The 21,907-nt window shown below is 40.8% G+C and overlaps 1 protein-coding gene across 1 annotated transcript in view; it reads right to left on the reverse strand.

The window, feature by feature from the left end:
- AKAP12 (A-kinase anchoring protein 12) overlaps positions 1–21,907 on the reverse strand; it is a 134,498-nt gene that overhangs the window by 20,478 nt on the left and 92,113 nt on the right. Inside the window, exon 4 of the mRNA XM_019548629.1 lies at positions 21,223–21,340. Within this exon, the coding sequence (XP_019404174.1) occupies positions 21,223–21,340 (118 nt within the window). The remainder of the gene's footprint in view (positions 1–21,222; positions 21,341–21,907) is intronic.

A 21,907-nucleotide genomic window follows, 5' to 3' on the forward strand; every position in this document is an offset into this window, starting at 1 on the left:
CATACAACAATTCAAAACTATATGCTTTAACAGGAAGATGCTTTTGCAGAGTATGAGAGATTTCCGAAACAGAAAAGAATTGGTCTCTTCTAATATAAGACATATACCAAATATTTTTAAAGTAAAAGAAAAAATAATCTGTTACAGTAAGAGTCACTTGTACTGTTATACTTTCAGTTATATGTCCATTATAAACTTTCATTTCAACTGGTAAACAGAACACCTCCCCCCGCCTTTTTGCAAGGAACAAAAAAGGTGATCTTCCTACCCCCCCCCCATTCAACAGAAGTCCCTCTAGTACTCCTCCAAATAAAACTTCTCACCCCTTCTAGCTGTGTCCTTCCTTCAAACCATCACTGCGAGAATCACTCCTTGATGTACTCTTCCAACCATGCCTAGGACCTAGTCTCCATTGAAAAAATGTAACCGGCTTGATTCTGGTTGTGTAGAATCAAACTGAACAGAACTTTGTCAGCATGGACCTGGACAAATTATGTGCAGCACTATGTTGAATGACTCAGTACTTCACAACCTTGCTTAAGTCTAATAGATCTACACCCTTTTTTCCACCCCCACCTTCCCTGATCTTCAGCGTTGATGGAAATGTGCTTCTTCTGTGTGTTCTTGAACAGACTTTATACCCTGCCTTCATTTGCTGATTCCCAGAAAAAGGAAGAATCGGTAAGGGACTGAAAGCATGTTGGGAACACAGCCTGTGGGTGGGGGAGATCAGAGGCAGGAAGGGCTGCAGGAACAAGGGTGGGGGGACAGTGATGACTCATTCTAGGCAAGAATCCTGAACTAAACCAATCCTCTAGCAGCCAGAGATCTTCCCCCTAGGCACATAACCACATAATAGCCCCCTTAACCCTTGAATACTTCTCCCAGTTAAATTAGTTCTTTCACATTGAAAAATCAGAGGTACACAAAATATAAACAAGTTTACAAAGCTGGGATAAATTTATCTTTTTTTTTCTTCCTGTTTTAAGGAATAAGAGATGAAGCATTTCTCTGCATTCATGGCCACTGTTCACAACTGTTTAAATGTTTTGGTGTTTTTTAATATTATGGATCCTAACATGCCAAGGCAGAGACTGTATTTACAGACAAGATCCAACATTTATAAAAGATTTAGAATGCGAAAAAAATACTTGCATAATTATTACTGTGAAAGCTGCAGATATGTATTAAGAATGAATTAATCAAAGCTTATAAACACAGAAAATAGGAGACAGAAAACTGTAGACTCTCTAATAAGCTTTAAAGCTGTTAAAGCAGTTTTATAATAAATTAGAGTTTTCAAAGCCTTTTGGATTAAATACCAGCCCCACCTTTTAAATCTCATTTAAATAAGAAACAAAAGGAGATGACTACCAAATACAACTTTTTTTGTTTTAAAATAGGATGCAAGAAGGCTGAAACTGCCTTTACTTTAAACACCTTCCACATCTGCCCCTGACCCCAGCAACACAAACACAGAGTAGGGTATGCATGACAGAGTGAGCTAGCCTTTATCTCCTCTTTGGTCCACAAACAGGGGCATCCCAAATCCAAACTGGCCCCATGGGGTGAGAAGGAGGGGATGTGGCCCAGCTCCACATGGGTATGGTTCAGCCCCAGACTGGCCCCACTGGGGCAAGAAGGCTTGACCCAGCCCTGCAGGAGTGGTGGGGAGGCAGCTTGAGCTGGCCCCAACCTAGCCTCATGGAGCCCCAACCCAGACCTCATCCAGCCCAGGGGAGGAGCTGGGGGTGGCAAGAAGGTGGTGTGACCTGGCCCCAACCTGTTATGTGCGGCTTGGGAATCTGGCAGCAGGGAAGGGTGACTGTATTTATTCTCACTGCTCCCCTGCTGACAAATTTCCTGATTCATGGGGATCCCCTTGGGCCACATATCTATGGCTCCTCAGGCTGCATTTGGCTTATAATGCCAGAGGTTGAGCACCCCTGCACTAGAGCAGTAGCGCTCAACTGGCAGCACAAAGATCAATGCCCCCTAACATCATGTCACCATCATGCCCCTGTCGTGTTTCTGTCACCGAGTGATTATTAAATTCATGTCAGGGCACAGGCTTATCCAGGAAAAGCACATTGGCATGGCTGCATCCTTTTCACCTACATGGTGCAGTGTGCTGGAACTTCGGCATGGCTCCTGTCACAACCCTGTATGCTCAATGAGCTGTTGGTATGGGCTCTATGCCAGAGCTACCACTTTTGCACAGCTCTGGAGCCCAGGAGGTGAACACCAATGTTGCTTGTCTCCTTTTTCCCTACTGCTGAATTCAGCAGTGGGAGTGGAGGGAGGTGAAGAGCAGTAGGGTTTTATGCCCTTGACTTGCTTCTGATTTTAAGGTTTGGCCCACTTATAAAAAAAGTTAAGCAATGCTGCACTAAAGTATAAAATCACCTAGAGTGCAGTCTTGGTTGGTCCTGCTGTTAGTAGGGTGGACCACCTTATCCAAACTGGAAGGTGGGACATGTGACCCCACCCCCATTCCCTCACTGGTGGCAGGGATGGACCAGAGCCAAGCAGGGTGGGTGGAGGCTCCCCACTGCAGCCTCTCGTCTCTTCACCCTGCTGCCTTTCTCCCAAGAGCCCCCCACCAGCCACACACCCCCTGCCAGCCTGACAGCAGTGGGTGCACAACTCCACCCGCTGCTGCTGGGTGGGCAGGGGGCACACGGTCAGTGCAAGACTCCTGGAGAAAGGGCAGCAAGGCAGGGAGCCCCAAGGCCACAGCAGGCAGCCTGCATCCGCCCCGTCCCACACACAAATATGGGGGGCACATGCTCCCCTGGGGGATGTGCACAGTGGTAGGGAGCTGCCCTCCCCCATGCCCTCTAGACAATTCAGACCCAATCCTCACCCCAGCCCTGATACACTGCCCTCGCTGGGCAGTGCTCCCAGCACCAGTCCCTGACCTACTCCCTCTCTCACCTTGGGGGCCTCAATCTGCACCTCCCTCCCCCACATGCTCTCCATAGACTTACTTACAGAGTAAGCCTGCTCTCCAGGCTGCCTGGCTCTTTCCTGGCCATATGCATGTGTGTGGGCGTACACATACATGCAGCATCCCCTGCGTCCCACTCCCGGCAGCCCCTTGCCAGCTGGAACACTGCCAGCCTGCAAGGGGAACCCATATCGCTGCACGATGCTGCAAATTTGGGACAAATGTTGTCCCAGAGTCATGCAGCCCAGGACCGGGACTCAGTGATCCTATTCCGGGACTGCCCTGTTCAATTAGGGATGGGTGGTCACCCTATCTATTACCCTCCAGCAGTATCACACACTTCTATACTTTCTTGTCAGTCCCTTTCTTTATTTTATACTTAAAGTCACCTATGTTGGTCAAGCATTTTAACACTTTTGCCTACTCCATATCCACTGAATTTCAACATTTGCACAGAAATGCAATCCAAGGAATCGTCCTTCCATGCTGGTAGCTGGCTGGAGGCCTATACATCTATGAAATACTTGCCTTGTGGTAAAGCTGTGGTGTGATATCTCCAAGACAAACAAATTGGAGTAAAAATCCAAATCTGTATTTGTACAATGGGCAGGAAAGAATAGAGAGGCATAAATCTAAGCCAGGTACACTACAAATCACTGTGGTTTTGTATAATAAGCTCCCGGTGACCTTTTCTATTACACTTCTTGCTGCCAAATACTGTTTACTTATCTCTTCAGAACCATCTGTCTTAATGAGTAATTCCAGTTAGAAGTCACTGGGAGTTGTTTGCATGAGTGTTGTTCTTATGTCACTGCCACAGACATGCTATGCAAATAAGGATAGCTGTGTGAATGAGCCCAGAGAGAAGCCCTCTAAGAACAAGATATCCCACCAGAAATCTATTCAAATACACTGGCAGAGCACCCCTGTGGACACAATTACAAGGCCAGTAAAAATGATCCACCCACCCATATTGGCTAGTGGAGGCTGACAACAATGAAGATACAGTCACAGAGCAGTGATAAAAATGCTGGTCATGTCACAGAATGGATCAGTTTTGAGATTAAACCCAGAGTAGATTAGCTGGAATTTATTTTAACTCCCTACTGCTTTAAGTCAAACTTCTAAAACATTTTCAATTGCATAGTATAGTTTGTCCCTCAAACTACAACACTATATTATTTTATCCTGAAAGAAACATCTACTTAAGGCTCTGAAGATGCTTGATTTTACCATTTGTTTGGTAGCTTTGAGATCTTGGGATAATAATTTCCAGTTTAGCAGCAGCATACAAGTACTAATCTACTGGTATACTATGACATTTCATATGCTTCATTCATTTCCCACCTCATTTTAAAAATTCCAATGAATCTGGAAAATTAATACACAAACTTCTACAATCTAAATCATTTAACTCAGCAGACACTTTTGGCAGCTTTTCTTCACTCCTCCCACTGTTTCCCCTCCCTGTAGCAGTGAGAAGGTATTCCATTTCTAGTACTGGGAAGAGAAAAAAGAATTTTCAGGCTGCAACAGTTAAATCTGAAGCACTTCATATGCTTGCAGTCAACCATGTCAACATCTGGAGCTGGTTGACTTCTTCCCCAAGGATTTGCAGCACTGCCCTGGATTTTTTCCATAAATTCCCTACATTCTGAATCCATCAGATATATGTCATACACACCCAGCTCCCCATGTTCCAATCTCTATTAGCCACTGGAAAACTCTCGACAGGAGGGTTTTGTGTGTGTGTTAATTCAGCATTTAAGTACTGAAGACTAAATTCTACTCCTAGGCTTGTCTGTCTGTCTGTCTGTATACACATGTGCTTTTAGTTTCATATGCTAGATTAGGGAATCTCATATCTATCTATATGAAACCAGTGCCATTGGAAGGAGGTGAGCAGGGCGACCGCCCCAGGCACCAAAGCTAAGGGGCGTGCCAACAGGCACTGCCCAGCCAGGGTGGGGCCATGAGCAGCTATTTGGGGAGGCACGGCTCCTGCCGTTGTGTGTACTCCCGGGGCAAGCATGGGGGGGGGGGCGTGCCATGGGGCAAGGATGGGCTGCCACTGCAGGCGCCAAATTTCCCTGCCACGGCACTGCATGAAACTAAGAGCACATATACACACACATACACATGTGTAAGTGTGTATAAAATTTATAGTGAATAAGAGTAAATTATGGCAAGATAAAACCCTAAAGTGTCTGATTAAGGAAACAGCAAAAGCAAGGCTATTTACAAGTTGTTTGACTCCACTGTGGCTAAAACTGCATATAAAAATTACCTACTTGTCTGACTCTCACACAGCCAGATACAATAGGGAAATTTAAGAATAAAGCTGGACTAAAATTTCCAAACTATGCTAGTGCTGCTCATGGGTCTCAGACTGGACCCACGCATGCATGAAGGACCAGTCCCATGCACTGCATGGGGAGGGGGCATGGGATTTGTCTGGTGCATGTTGTGGGCAGCACAAAGAGCTGGTCCAGGACACATGCTGCTAGCTGCACTCAGGGCTAGTCCAGGGTGCATATGGCCCACAGTACTATGCTGAACCAGTGCCAAGTGCTGGATCCAGAATGAGGAGCTGGTCTGTGGACTTCCTCCAGCGTGAAGACCAACCCAGCACCACTCATTTGGGCCTTGCTATATCATGTCAGAAATACAGTTTTAATAACCTCAGAAAATCATGTGTCTCCCAAGACGTATTTTTAACAGGATAGCTGTTTTGGGCTATTAGTCTATTAGAATTTTTATAAAAACCAAAAGGTTTAACTTGTGGTTCAGTTGTGGAAATCTGAACTGGATGGTTGTGGCACAACCTCAGAGGATTTTTAACCTCACAATTGAAAAGACTGATTTGAATAATAAATCATATGATCAGTCAATTAGCTTTAGTTATAAGGAAAATAAATCAAAAGAAACATTTTTACGCCCGACTTCTCAAGAGCTATGTTGTTTTTTAAACCACAGTTTAATATACTGCTGTCTGGAGCCCTAGTACTGACCCTTGACAAGGTATTTTGCAAATTTCTCCTGTCTGCCTCCCCAAAATGACAATATCTACATCTTCACCTCAATTTACAAATACTCCCTTTTAGGAATTGCACTGCTTCCTTCGTCATTCAATCCATTCACTTATTTTAAAACAAAGATTTATTGTGCCTAGTTATAGGGAGGGGTTTCTTTGGGGATGCATTAGATGCTGCTAATGAAGATTTATGGAAGAGATTTACACGGTGGATTTCACAATGTACACTTGTAACACTTAACCTTTCTAATCATGCACTTATTTCAGAGGTTTAAATACAAACACACAATTGGTTCAGTTTTGACTGCTACAAATATTTATAGGCTGGCAGTCAAATGAATGTTGCTATACCACACTCTGATTGAAAAAAAATAAAAAACAATTACAAGTTAGCTCATTTTTCAAGTATTTTCATTCTCTGTGTAAAAAGCAAAAGTGTGGCCTCAGGAGAAGTAGCCTAAAATGTATATTATTTTTTATTAAACTAACTTAAAACCACACAGAAGCACTCTTAGTGTTATAGTATTGCCTTTTATTATAAACACCTTATTTTCAGAGGTTTACGATTTAGCTGTAAAAGTTTGTTCCAGACTAAAGTCTAGCATATGAAATTCTTGCCTGGGAAGAATATATATACATGGGTAAGGCTATATGACCAGTCAAGTTGGCAAGCTGGTCTATATGTGTGTACACACACACACACACACAAATATGCATTTTTATTTAAATATTTGTAAAATAACGTATCTGAAGTTCATGCTGGTTTTTTATAAATGTATGTACATTGACAGTGTGGTGACCACGTGTAGTCTTAATTAAAAGAATTTGTCATAATCATGAATAGTACTCAAGTCAGCCCAGCTTTTGCATGAGAATCACATGTGAATCAAATCAATGCTTATGAAATTTGTTGAGTTTTCAGACTGGCTATTCTTCATGGTCAGTGTTTCTTTTAAAGCATATTCTCCAAATGGAACAGGTAGCTCTTAATCTACTATTCTGATATTTGGAAAAAATGCCTGCTGAATTAAGGACAAAGAGGAGTTGCAACTACATCGTGTGGTAATTACTTACCATAAATATAGTAAGTGAAGGTGTTTTCAGAAAGTAAGTAAATAATATTTGACAATGTACTGACTATGATAAGCAAATTAAAAATTATCCTTGTCAGGATGTTTGTAAAAAGAATAAATATAAACATCAACTTCACAAGAGAGTTACACAAAACAATGCTAATTTACAATAGTATTCACAGCACAGAAATCCACATTGATATGGTAATTAAGACTATGGCCAAGTTCAAATTCTTGTAAAATGTAGTTCAAACTCAATTATATTATATCAGAAACCTCAGCTAGTTTGCTGACCATTATTTTTTCATTCTTCCGTCATTCTTCTTGTGCTTTAAAAAGATTTCTTCAAAAAAATAAACCTTTAACTATTACCCATAAAAGAAAGAAAAAAAAGCCCTTGAAGAAAAAAAAAGAGAGACTCAGCATGTGATAAGCTCATTAAGCATGTAGCTTAATGAAAACCCCATTTCTAACAATAGCACCAAGTAACCTTTGGCAACTGTTAAAACCACATACTATAGGAGAGACTCTTTACAGAGCTGTGCTTCTGTAGGTTTTACCATCACTATAAATAGAAGTAGCACTGAATTGTTTTGTCGAAGAAGAAGACGGTGAAATAAAAACATGTAGCTGAAGGGATTAGTAAAGAAGTGCTTAGTCAACCCAGAGGAAATTCCATAGAGATGCAGCAAGCAAATTAACTGGCAGGAAGTAACAAGATTTTGTTTTGCTCATACCATGCTAAACTTCTCACGACCACTTTAATTTTCACAGAAAGATGTGACTATTGGCACAAACCACTCCGTGAAGAAGTACTGCGACTAAAAAGTTCCCTTGGTTTCAAATAGTATTATTTTCTATGAAAATTTACCAGTCTACAGAAGCGTTTTCCGCAGTTTAGATTCACCTACAAATTCTCACAAATTGTTTTGAAGTGAATGGATGCAACAACTCCAGTCCACCTACCAAAGTTTGGGGATCTGATCCACAGAATTTTCCTGTAGAATGTTAATATATATGTAATTTTTAAAAAATATATAAATTTAAACAGTTCTGAAGTAATTGCTCCTTCTCTTACACCCTATTAATTAAGACAATTCAAAATGTCAACAGTTAGTGGTGCAGTTCTTATTACAAAAATTGGATAATATATTTTTAATAAAAAAAAGAGAAGCAGAGTAGTGATCATCCAGATAGTAAGATCTAACCTACAACATTTTAGGAATTTTGCTTTTTAGAAGTCTTTATACAGTACCTAACTGCACAACTGAGAGATATATGCTAGACTGAATGAAAATGCAAAGTCTGAATGTCCATCTTCTAGGTAACAAAATGCCTGACAGAATGTATCAAATGAAAAGATCTCTTTCAAAACACAGCTGTCTAAATAGTGTATGGGAAACACCTAATACAACATTTATGAAAAATCTTACTGTAAAAGAGGCATTACAAGCTGTTTTGTAAGAAACAGTGAAGAAGTGGATGAAGTAATTAGCTAAACATAAATGGAAAACCCCGAAACGAAAGGTGAAATGTATTGAGAAATTAATGTAGCTGTGTCTAGTAAGATTACTTTTGAATACAAATGTTGTGCTGCCATTTCAAATTACCTACTATTAACTGCTTGATGCACTAACATTTTGTAATTCTGTGTAAATTATATCTCCTCCCTTATACCCATTTCAATTCCAGTTAACTAAGTTTAGTTGAAAGGAAAATGATTATTACATTATCTCTTGGTTCTTTTGCTGTATAGATGACCGAAGTCGGTCATTACTTGTTTTATTTTGAATTTACTTGTTCCCAACATTCTGATATTCTGGCTACAATAAAATATCATTATCTTTCTTGAAACCTATAACCCTCAACTTGTAGCATTACAAATCCTGTACCAAGTTTCAGACTGAAAGTGACAAGACATTTTTAATACACAGTTTGGCTTCACCAAGCACTTTTTAGGGGAGTTTTTATTTTTTTTTTTATGTACAGTACTCCCATACAATTTTTAAGTACAACAATGTTGGAAAAATTTAAACTTGTTTTAAGTTTTAAGTAGAACAATGCTTGAAAATTAAAGCCCTCCTATTCACACAATAGTCTGCCACACCCTATTGGACTAGCCATCTCCGTTTAAGTCATGAAAGTTCTGCTGCATAAAATCCCGAGTGCCACAAATAAAGGTGTTAATACAGACAAAATGAATTTGAGTAATTTTAGCGTATTTTAGCAATACCACATTTTCCTACCTGTGATAGTTATGGTCCCCAGCATTTTAAAATAATTCTGATGACAAAAAAACGCCGTTCTTTTGATGCTCCCTTATGTCTGTATTAGGAAATCTCAGTGTAATCAAGAGTGGAAAGCAGAACAGCCTCTGGTGCTAACCAAGCCACAATGAATCTTCTCTGTCTGATGAGAAAACCAGACTGAAGTTGTGTTTCAGCAGTCCCTCTGACTTGGCAGATAGTCCTTTGTGGCCATTCCCTTCTCAGCTGTTCGCCTTAGAGTAACAGGGGTAGGCAGATCATGTGGTTCATTTTATGGGAGAGAACCCCTCCCCTTGCCCACTCCAGCCCCTATTGTTGGCTAACAGACCTCATGCAGAGACCTTGAAATTGTTTAACTAAAGACTGCTGAAATGCAACTTAACTATTGCAGTCCCATTATTTTCCTGTTTGAAATGACATCATCTATACTCTAAATTGCCCCCTTTAAATGTTTTTATTACAGAGAACATTTAAGAGAGGGGAGAAAAGAGGGGGGAGGGAATTCTAGTATAGGCATATCCAATTTCTCAGCAGAAAACAGGTATTTAAAACATTTTGAACTTGTTTTTTAACTACACTAAAAAGGATTTTTAAAAAGCCATGTATTACATTAAATCTGTCAGAGCTTTATAAACACTAGTAATGCAAACTTTTGTTGTCCTATTATTTAGATTGTTCTCTGGCCTGTTGAAAACTAGGGAGAATACTTTTTACTTGGAGTTCTCTTCAAGAAATGACCTATAGAAGTTACTGTCAAGTGAACTGGGAGCCTCCCAAATCTGAATTTTCTGGGGTCTATATGGGTCTTGATAATACATGAGAAATGAGGCCCATCCCTGTTAGGAGTCCACAGTACCCCTCCCATGCACTTTCCCCTCCTGCCCCCAGCCACAGGTATGACCCTGGTATCTTCAATTGCCAGAACACTTTGAGGGACCCTCAGCTGGCCATGTCAACTTCTGAGGATACTCAGAATGGCCTGGAACCATATCTCACAACTAAAGGCCCAAATGTGGAACTCAAGGCATGCAAAAGATCCAAAACACAAAGGAGTGCTGGTTGTCAGTAATAGATACTCAAGGAGGAACCTTAAATTGCTGGTAGGATTTATTACTTCCTGCAATCCTAGCTGAATGATTCTTTATTTGTAATTCTAAATGATTTCCAACATGAAAGACACTGGGAACACCACATCTGCATGGAATGTAGACAGGTTTAGGGCTAAACTGAGTTATATCTCTTGAAATGAGAAACATTTTAGAGGTATGCCAGGGCCTACCTCCATCCTCTTTTTTCCACGTTTGCCCTAGGCCATATAGAAGAAATCCTTTGCATTGTCCAGAGGGGTAGGCATGAATGATGACAACAAGCATTTCAATTAAGCTTTTTACTTAAGAAACTATCCCCCTTCAATAGCTGGTCATATGGCTGGTATTTAAGATAGTGTCATTCACAGCAACAATTTTCAGGAAATAAAAATCACACCCATTAATCCTCCACTTAAAAGCAATTATCTGGAAAACATTAAATTATGCTTATGCTTATTCTTTCCACAGATTGCATTTTTCCCCCTTCTATGATTCTCAAGATATTAGTATCCATTTAAAAGTTTATCTAAAGAGACATAGTTCTTACCACGTAGGGATGATGGTTTTGAAACGTGAAGCCAACATTCAATACTAAGCCATATGAAATGGACAACTGCTATACTTGGAGCAAAATATGGATCAATACTTCCTTGTTTATCAAGGAGCCAAGTAATTCTCAGGAACTTTGTATTCTTTGCAATCTGATTGGTTATCAAAGGAATGCAAAGGTATTTACTGAATTTGCTGACAGTCATTGCTAGGCAGTAGGAAGAGGCAGATTAAGGATGACAGAATATGGCAAGCCTAGACCACATGCTACTATACTAGAAGTTATACAAAGGCATAAGTTAGCATTTACTTTTTAAAAGTCTAATTTGTTGCTATGCTGTCAGGCCACAAAAAAAAGCAAAACAACTTAATAGAGCTAATGTTAAGTTGTTCCATTACTCAGTTAAGAGAGAGCCTAACTTTGATCTAGTCTCCCCAAAGCACTCAGGCCAGGCTGCAGAGTTTTCCAATTAGTTTCTCTGTGTCACAATGATAAAGGCTCTATCAATCAAGATTAAAAAAACCCCATAGGATAGAGAATAAAACTCAAGGATCAACATACAATACAGATGACTCCCTATCATGTTAATTGAATAGATTTGTGGTAAATCACTGCCTTTGGAAGATGCCAAAAGCATAAATACAAAGAGGTACACAGAATCTTTCTTGTGTGCCATCTTTAAAAACCTTTTTAATATGTAAAAATTTAAGTAGAACAGATGAAAAAGATGTTACTTAAAATCTGTCTTCAAACAAACCATCAAGGAAGTATTACATACTTTTTATTTGTGGCTGTGTTGTTTCAGTAGAAATATACGAAGACAGTCATTTAAGATTAAGGCCTGGTTTTCACATAATTTTTACACTGGTTGATTAGAGGTGGGTCTGGTACTATGTTACTGATACAATTAGTCTAGTACTGTGTATACTAACACAACAATAAGCATAATTTTGCTAGTATAACTCATCCAAATTAGGGTACCATATTGCTTATCTGTAATGTTTTTACTAATTTAAACTGTACAAATTTTTGTATGTAGACAAAGGCTCCTTAAGTTAAAAAAATCTAAAAAAACTGACTTAAGGCAGCCAATAAAACTGTTTATGCAGACTTGCACCAAAATAATGAAAGTTTTGAATTAAAATCAACTAAGTATTTGCCTACATGTTTTATTGCTTTCAGTGATTTAAGCTGTCTCAAGTGGGTGTGTGCATCTAGACAAGGGCTTAATGGGTATGCTTCAGTCCTCTTTCCATAGTGAATTTATGCCACATTGCTCTGACTTTCAGTTCTGGTCTTTACCTCTATGGTAACATGCTTATGACATTTTTACTCTGCTAAAAAACTCTCAGCACTGAAAGTGATACCTGCATGTATGGATGAAGGCTCAAATCCTCTTTTACCTCTGAGAAACTGAAGTGACCCTTAGACTGCTTAGTCAATAAATGTAATAATATTCTTTCTCATGCAATGGCAAAAAATGTGGAGGGTCTTAGATTCTCTCTCAGGAACCTCCCTCAAGACTAATACGTTTAGATGTTCCCTTAACAACCAAACTTCGGTGCATGCTCAGAAGTGATCCAATATGTCTATCCAACACCCAACTCCACTCATGCACCATTCCAATCATCTTCTGTCTGGGAAAGCACATAAAATTGTCCCAGAGCTCCCAAATCTGAGTGGCAAAAGACCATATACATCAATTGTTTGACACTGAGATTTAGGGGTAGCATGAGGACAGTGATGCACACTTTTTGCCTCAGAAAGTTGGAGACCTGAGTTACAAATGCAACTCACCCTGAGAAGGTTGGAACTGCTCTCTCTCACTTTGCAGTTCACTGCCTTAATCAGAAGACCAGGGCATCAGCATGGAGGAAAGCGTATCCTCCATTCCTCCTATTGAAACTGGGCCGCTAGGCAGTAATGTAAGGGTAAGAGAGGCAGACAGGAGAGGCACTGACTTTGGAAGAAGGGAGCCTTAGTTCTAGTCACTTCTTTCTCCCATGCTACTTATCTATTTTATGCAATGACTATGTAACGCAAAATGAACAAACAGACCAGAGAAAAAGCAAGAGGGAATGTGATTCTGTAGCCTACTAGTTACTTGACTAAAAAGGTTTCCAAGTCTCTGGTCCCAGAATTGTTTTTACAGTTCGCATTAATAGTGATTGGATAAAATGGATAATAAGCACTGTGAGGAAGGGCTAGAACCCAGGACTCTCTCCAGCCTGGAGACAGAGTTTGAGCCCCAGAAACAGTTGAGATTTCACTGGCTGATAGGAAAACAGGGTTAGCAGAGGAGCAGGGATGGCCCCATATCTACTTCTGTTAGCCCTGCATACCAGAGGAGACATTACACAGACACTGTGACTCTGAGAGATCTGCAAAGGTTTTTCATTTTCATTCCTTTGTTCTCCCCTGCATGCCTTTACACATAAAGGCAGTATACAGGCCTCAGCTTTCAAGAGAAAATGAGAATGCTGCTGGCCTTCCTTACCCCATTCACCTCTGCAATCTACAAGCTCTTCTAAAAGACCATTAGAGAGGATGGTTGGCTCTCTGCCAAATTATGCTTGTAGGAAACTTAAAGTATGGTTTTAGGTTTATATGATAAATTCTACTGATTATTCTTGACCAAAGAACGTAACTTCTACTCAAATTTTATCACTTCCAAATATGATAATAAACAGCATGAGAACAAAAACTGCTGGAAAAAAACAGATAGGCTATAGGAACAGATCATTAAATACTTCGCATAATTTTTCCTTTGCTTTTTAAAAAAAAGAACAAATGATGTTATTATTTCTAGGAATGCAGGATATGGAATGCAAAGGAAGCCTTCTCTAAAGGGTGGTTGTAGTCCACAGCTGTGTCTACTAGAAGATATTGTACACTGGGATTGCTTGTAGGTTGTTTCCATATACCAAAACCTGATGTTTAACTTGCTTCCTATGAAATATTTAGAGTAATCTTTCTCCCAGTCTGGCAGAGGTGCCAAAGAAAATAGCTAATGAAACAAAGTACTAATGTTAAACAATTGTCACTGTGCTTCATGATCTTTTTTTAATGTGGCATTAATTGTGAATTTGTCATGGCTGAATCTGTGTGTAATACTGCAAGACCAGGCTAAAACTTTGCTTAAAAGTTAAACCTTTTCATTTTTCTAATCGTGATACTAGTCTTCCCAGCTCAACCAGCATTTGGAGCCCTCCTTACTCAGAAGTAGAACATACTTAAATTTGGGGTCCATTTTATTCTAATCTATGAGTCTTTGTAATTTCCCATCATCATTCATTTTTAGAATTGTCACTTAACCCCCATTCACAAGCTACACAAAAAAAGCATTTTAGCAGAAGCCCCGCATCTATAACATTTAACAGTTTTTTAAGCACTGTCTGCAAATATCTTTCAATGAAAAAACCTTCAATGATCACTTTAAGAAAACGAGGGAAATAAAGGGAAAGAAGGCCATTCTCATAGGCAGACCACTGACATTTTTAGCACATGTGACAAACAGAAATATCATTAGTTAAAATGTAACACCAGAGGATTTTTAGAAAAGGCTCAGTACAGTAAATGCAGCCCTAAGCAGATGCAACTCAATACCACTAGGGTATGCACACGTAAAAGAATCAGCTGCTGTCTGCAAAGAATCACATGCATTAGAGAAAGGATATTTAGCAGTGGAGAAATAATCTGATCGTGCCTAATGATTCCAAAATTGTATGCAAGGCAAAAGCCATTATATTTGTGCCTTTTAAGTGCTGAGCACTTCCTATGAGCTAAGCAATTAAATTAATAATACAGTCAGAATGAAAAAAATATGTACTTCATTTCCTAAACAAAACATATTTCTGGGAGGATGGATCCAGAGAAACTCGGCCTGAGGATAATTTGGGGCTGCTGCTTCTTCTTTCATATGGCATCAGATACAAACTTCTAAATCTATGAGCTACTGGCTGGTCCTATTGCTCAATGTGCAGATTCCATCTGCCCTGCCTGGGCATTTGTAAAGATTGCAGTTTTGATTAAGTGCTGTGCTGTGTGTTGGACACCATATTCACACAGTGTGCTGTCCAAAATGTTCATCTGGTGAAGTGTTGTTTTGAAGCATCCATATCCAGGTCTCAGTCTGTTCAGCTTGACCCATGCTTGTCTGTCAAGGTCGTTGGTATAAAATGCTGTAGGTCTGACCTTTCCCAGCAGTTGGCCCACTCTGTTGCTGCTCAAGGGTTTGGTTCACCATTGCCAATCTCTTCCAGGAGCTTGTGAGCTTCATGTACAAACAGTTTATGACTTTAATCCTCTTAATCCTCCACCTGTTTGGGTCTTCAGTTAACAGTTAATAGAGCAGGTGATTTTCATCATCTTTTGCCTCTATTGAATGTAATGATATTAGGATCTATCATCTTAGATCACTTGGTCTAATGCCCCAGGGTGCAGTACATCTGTAAGTTGTGCAGCCTGTTATGAGTCTCAACACACTGTTAAGTACAGTGTCAACCTTTTTAGTGTGACAACTTCTGGACCATGCAGAAGCAAAACATTCTGCTGGGGCATATTTCAGTGCACGTGTGATGTTTATAGGTGAGGGAATGGTCTAATGTGACTCCTCGGTAAGTTGGGGTATGCTCACAGGGAAGCATGTGCTTGCTTACTCTTATACTCAGTGTGCTCATGGCTTGATGACTGTCCAGGTGGAAGAGTGAAGATACCAATTTATTGATGCCCACCTTTAAACACCACTTGTGGAGACAGCAATGAATCCCATATCTTTTCCAATTCTGTCACATCTATTCCTTGGGCTACTATGGTGACATCATCAGTATATATGTGTCACTTAGATACTGTATGTGGGAAGTCTGAAGTGTATCTTTAGTAGGCAACCATGGATTGTCTCGATCATGGTGTACATGTACCTGATGAATCCATTTACAGCTGACAAGCTGAATTAGAGAGTGACACAGCTTGTTACTAGTTTCAGAGATCTATATGTTGTCTGAGCTGGAGTCCAAGTTTACAGCATGCTGCTTTCTTCTTTCTTGCTTTGTTTCCATCCTCTGGATCAAAGCCGCTTCGTGTTGAGCTGTACCCAATGCCAGATCTTACACAGGCATCTCATTTGCAGGTATATACATTGAAAAGTACTAGTGCTAGTGCTGATCCACTGAAGACTCCATTCTTCATAGTTTGTACTCTGCTTTTTTCTCCTTGGCTGGTAGTGAGTTGGAATGATCTGCTGGAGATCATGATCATGATGAAAGTGCTTAGCTTGCAGTCAGGTATCATAGACTGAATTTTATATTTGATGCCATACAGTGTTATAGGTGGCTGTGAGGTCAATAAAGACCGCACCTATTTTCTGCCTCATTTCAAATCCATTTTCTGCGTCAGATATAAGTAAAGTAACTTGGTTAGTGGTACACTGCTTTTTTTCCAAAAGCCAACTTGTTCACTTCATGAGTTTGTATGTAACACAGGGTAGTAAGATGGGTTGGTAGCTCTATGGATCCTCTGTTGGTTTACTGAGTTTCAGGATAGCAATGATGGCGGTTTTTCTCCAGATTTTTGGAAGTCTGTTATTTCTAGACATTTATACATTAATTTTTGAAGCCATCTATTCATTGTGGTTCCAAGCTTGGTAACAAATTCTGAGAATATCTTATCTGGTCCAGCAGCCTTGATAGCTTTAATAGTTGTGTCAAATTCACTGTCAGAGATGAGGGTGGTTAAATTAAGGGAGCAGTTAAAATTAATTTGGGCACAGGGTGACTTAAGTGGTTCATGAGTCAGATGCCTGCTCATTTCTGTGTGTTGCTTGCTTGTGTTACTATATTTGCTGTTGCTTATGTTAGACAAAAGACTGGTCCATGTGCTAAGGAACAATTATGACATAAAATAGGCCAGGTTAATTTTTTTACCGGAAAATGCCTCATGCTTGTGAGTCAGAAAAGAAACAGGATTTTCTTCCACAATATTCTGTCTGCCTAACAAACTACACAAGTATAGGTCAGGAAGGCTATCCTTAGGGATCTGTTGGAGATGCAGACACGTGGTAGTAACTAGTCCTTACCAAGAATCCGAGTTTTCCATTTGCCATGGAAAAATGTGGATTTTCTCCTTTAATGGAGAAAAACACTCTTGTCTTTTTGGTTTATTACATCCCATTTTAAGTTAGACTATGCCGTGTGTGCTCTCACTATGTTTTACTAGGCTGTATCTTATGTTAGGCAAATATTTTTGTTTGTTCTGTCATGTGCTTGAGGTTGCAAAGTGCTGTGTTCAATATATGCTCCCTTCAGAGAAAGAACTATTCTTGTTCAAGTGTTTATAAATCCAATTCCACTACCTTTTTCCCCACCCCACCACTCTAAAGTTTGGCAGCAGCTGCCCTCCCCCCCATCAAGGGGAGGGGATAGAAGTCTGGTAGGCACACCCAACCCCAGGCTGGAATCCCATGTGAGCCAGGGAGAGGATTTAAACCGTCACCCTCCAGTGTGCTACCCTCACCCTCCATGTTGCCTGGTCATCCCCCTCCTCTGGAGCAGGGAGGAGGTAAGAGCCTTGGAGGGGTTCTGTCTTCCCTTCCCTTTGGCAGTGGCTGGCAGGCATACTTCTAGTGCCCCCAGGCTTCTGGTTTGAGCCACTGCAGGCATGTGGCTTCATTTTCTGAATCAAAAGTGAATGTTTGGTCATTTGCTAATTGGCTCAATCTGTGCAATTTAAACTAATCTGCAAAGACCGAATCAATTCAGCCTTGGGCTTTCTGACTGTCTGTACTGTGAGACCAAGGTCACAGCACATCCAAAGCTCTGACAGGAACTGCAGTGACATGTCAGTGAGCTCTGAGAGATCACTGGCATTCAGAATCACAGGGAAGGTCTGTAGCCATAGCCCCTTTCACCTGCATGGCACATCTGTAATGCATTTTCTTCCCTGTGCATGTGCCACACAATGGAAGGGGATGATTGATACTGAATCTCCTCATGGTCTTCAGAGTGTGTGACAAGCTAATCTTACAAGACATTAAGAGTGATATGAAAAGCAATTGACTAGCAATGATATATATGAAACAAAAGGGATCTGTTAAATCCATGAAGCAAAAAATGGAAGCCAAACATTCCTCAGAGGATTTTATTCTCCCAGGTAACTGTCACCTTCTATACTCTATTGGTCTTACGCATATGGTTTCTAGGGAGGAAGGGTTTCCCTACTTTCTTCTGAAGCATTGGAAACTGGTCCCAGCTAAAAGTGGGAGTTTGCCTACAGTGCAATGGTGCTTCTAATGGCATACAGGCAGATTGTCTGATGTTGGTCAAAATAGTCTGAGAGACATAAACCAAGTAGCAAGTCATGAAAACATATCCACAACCAGCTCATACAAAATGACAGCCATGATATTAGCCTTCATCTTTTGACGTCTCCTTATACTACAGATGTCTCAGTATAAAAGTAGCAATAGCATCCAAACAGTATCCAAAAAAAAGCAAAGAGGTAGATTTCTTAAGAACCCTGGCATACTTCAGATAGCCGTCATCTTAATGGAAAATACAATCCCTAAGATTGACATGCCAACCATGCTGAACAAAAAAACTGCTAATTAAATCAGATTTGGAAAGAAACCATCTTCATATAAGTGAATAAAAAAACTGCTAATTAAATCAGATTTGGAAAGAAACCATCTTCATATAAGTGAATATCTAATCTATACATCCTTACAGGCCAACAGTTTTCTTACTAGTGTCAAAGTCACTGCCAACAAGGATTTGTGTTCATGTGTGAACATGAGGTCACTGAAAATGGCAATCAAATGAAGGCCTTTTTTGTTTGGTATTTATTTTAAAGGTCAAGCTGAGTCTGGGTGAGAGAAATATTAGCCAAGCACAAGAAGGATGGTGCTAGCAGTGAGCTGAGCTTGTTAAAAGTGCTACTGACTGAAGTCTGAAGAAACAGCATTCTTTAACCAGTTCAGACTCTTTTTGAACCAGATACCATGCAGCTGTCAGTGATTTTTTTTAGATAGACTCAGACAACAGATAATAATAGAGCAATGGTTATCCACTTTTCTTGAGTCACCCCTCGGTAGACTTGAGTCACCTCTCACACACGGCCAGCTCTTAGTTTTTACTCTTTCTTTGAGTGCAGAAAAATAGTAGAAAAATTCTTATGTTGTAAAGAACCAGAAAGAGCACAACAGGTCAGAATGTTAACACTGGACTGCTATAGGAAAACTCTGGGTTTATCTTGTGAATCATGTTTACAAACCTAACACTAATAACATTGCACAGCATCCCTGAAATGATTCCAAGGTAGCACCCTGGTTGAAAATCATTGTAATAGAGAAATCAGGCTGTTGTCCTATCACTAAAAGGAATATACATGGCACTGTGTATACTATCCCACAAATCCTTTCCTTGGTGACTGCAATACATTTGGGAAGATGTCTTCCAAGACACATACAAATACACTGTAGATATAGTGAAATCATGACACTACAGTTTACAATCCACAGTAGCCAGGTGTACAGCAAGAAGTGCCCCAGGACAAGGTGGGATAAAGTATCCTAGCTGAAAGAAAAACCACTATATTTTTATTATTTGCAGCATGGACGATAAATAGATCTACAGTCAAAAACAGAGATGAGACGCTTCCTCTAAATTTGAAAAGGTTTCTTAAAAAATGACACTAGTGAGTAGGTATGTGAGGAGCAGATATAGCCAGGAAGTACAAACTTTAAGTGTCAGGAGATGCAAACTGACCATGCTTCTTCCACATGTATGGTTAAGAAGTTTACTCAAGAATTTCCTTCACCTATTCATTATACAGGCAGTTAGAAGCAGTGTGACTGCAATGCTTGATTTGATTACCCTAAGTGAAAGAAAGGAAGAACTGAACCTGAGACAGTATGTCTGGTACCCTTGAACAATTTGCAGTTTCAATTTGCAATATATTTGTTATTCAGTAAAGCCAAAGCTTATGTTAGCATGCTCCGATAAGACAAGTTCCCTGTAAAAATACTGCACTTCATATGTTCCAAAAACTGGAACACTATGCTTTATAGCTAGCGTTCCGCATTCTCAGTTTTTACCGATTTTCACTAATAAATTCCCTGATTTTTTTAAGTCATTCAGTTTTTACTGATTTACAACTGTTTCATAGTTCTTAGGGTCAGAAGGGACCTAAACAGGTCATCAGGTCCGACCATGAATGGGTGCTGCTGTTTTTCAGTTCAAATCTCTGTTAATCAGCATGAATAGGGAACGGCATGAATTTGAACTGAAAAATGGGTGCTGCTGATAAACTAAAAATGCCACCGTGCCAGTTACCTGAGGCACAGGTTTCTAGCCAGATGTAGGGAGAGATGGTGGCAGAAGCCGTGTCCGGAGCAGGGGTGGGGGTGGCTGCGTGGGGGCTGGGGGAGGGTGGCTGGAGCAGCTCCCAGGGGCTCTGACTCCGGGCAGGATGGGTCATAGGAATCGCTCCAAGGGTGGTAGGTCTGAGCTGCACCCTGGCAGCTCTGGCTTCAGCCCCACTCTGGGTGCTGGGAGCTGGGAACCCTGCCGTGGGGGGGGGAGGGGCAGGCAGGAGAGCATGACCCCACTCCCTGCAGCAGGTGCTATACCCAGCCGCTCCACATGGGCAACTGTGGCTGGAGCCACTGCCTGGGGGTATGGCGCTTCCAACTCCGACCCTGGGCGGGGTGGGAGGTAATGGTGCTGGGGTTGGATCCTCCTGCTCCACATCCGGCCATGTGCCACTCCTCTGTCCCCCCAAACGCCAGGGCAGCTGCAGCAGAGGGGGAGGGGCACAAACACAGCCAGGGAAGAAAGGCAGGGCATGGCGCCATGTGCTTCCTGCTGCTGATTTGGGGGTACACGCTCTCCAGGAAGAGCCCAGCAAGTTCTCCCAGCCCACAGCCCTCCCAGGGGGTGAGTAGCCGCAACAGCTGCACCCCCCCACCCTGCACTCACTGACAACTTCCCCTGCTTTGCTCCCTGCTGCAGCCCCAGGAGCTGCCAACGGGCTGCATCATGCCCTGCCCTTTCCCTAGTCCCAGCCTTGCTCTCTTCTTCCCTCACTGCCAATTTTTTCCCTGACTTAAACTGATGTTTTTCCTTTTCTTCCCTTTATCCTGATTTCATCCAGGTTTTTCTGTTTTGAACATAAACCCTGAAAAATTCCTAAGTTTTTTGGGAACAACTTTAATTTCTGTATTCCAGCCCTTTATAACCTATCCATTTATTGTAAACTCTTACTTACCATCTGTTATAACAGTATCAGTCTGTTGTCCACTGGTCTCCCCTTGCTGAAGGGTGCGCTCTAGTTCCTCTTCTGTTAGTCCATTAATGTTAGATATTTGTCCATTCTTCTGTAAAAGCTGCATTGGAAAGGGGTAGGATGATATTTGGAGAGGGAGAGGGGGAGAGAAAGAGAGAAAACACATGCACCATCAGTTTCAAGCCAGTGATATAATTCCATCTGTTCTTCCACAAAATATTTTGTATTTATTTGGGTGTCTATGCATCTTTCCCCAGAAAATTAGCAGTCAGAAATTGGGGTCCATGTCCTAAATGAATAAAGTAATTTCTAAACAGTTTGGTTAAAAGTGTGCTTCAGCATGTCAATAGATGACCTGATGTCACAACAGTAGTCACATCCCACAAGCTTGCCAAGTCAGTTTTGTGGCATAGTGAACACGTGCAACCATAAATGTAACCATTTGATTTTATGTATGTTATAGCCAGTTATATTAAATTACTTATTTGCAGGGAAAAAACTCTTTTTTTCTCTACTCTGTCTTCAGAATAACACAGCTAACTACTAGGCCTGTGCAAAGCAGCTAGTATTCACTTCAGATTCAGCCAATTTGGGGAACAGTGATTCAATTTGGTGATTCAAATCACTGTCCCGAATCTGATTCAGAGATTTGGCCGCTGCTGAATCT

This window comes from Crocodylus porosus, unplaced genomic scaffold, assembly GCF_001723895.1.
Source record: "Crocodylus porosus isolate Cpor-Errol unplaced genomic scaffold, CroPor_comp1, whole genome shotgun sequence".
NCBI classification, from domain to species: Eukaryota; Metazoa; Chordata; order Crocodylia; family Crocodylidae; genus Crocodylus; species Crocodylus porosus.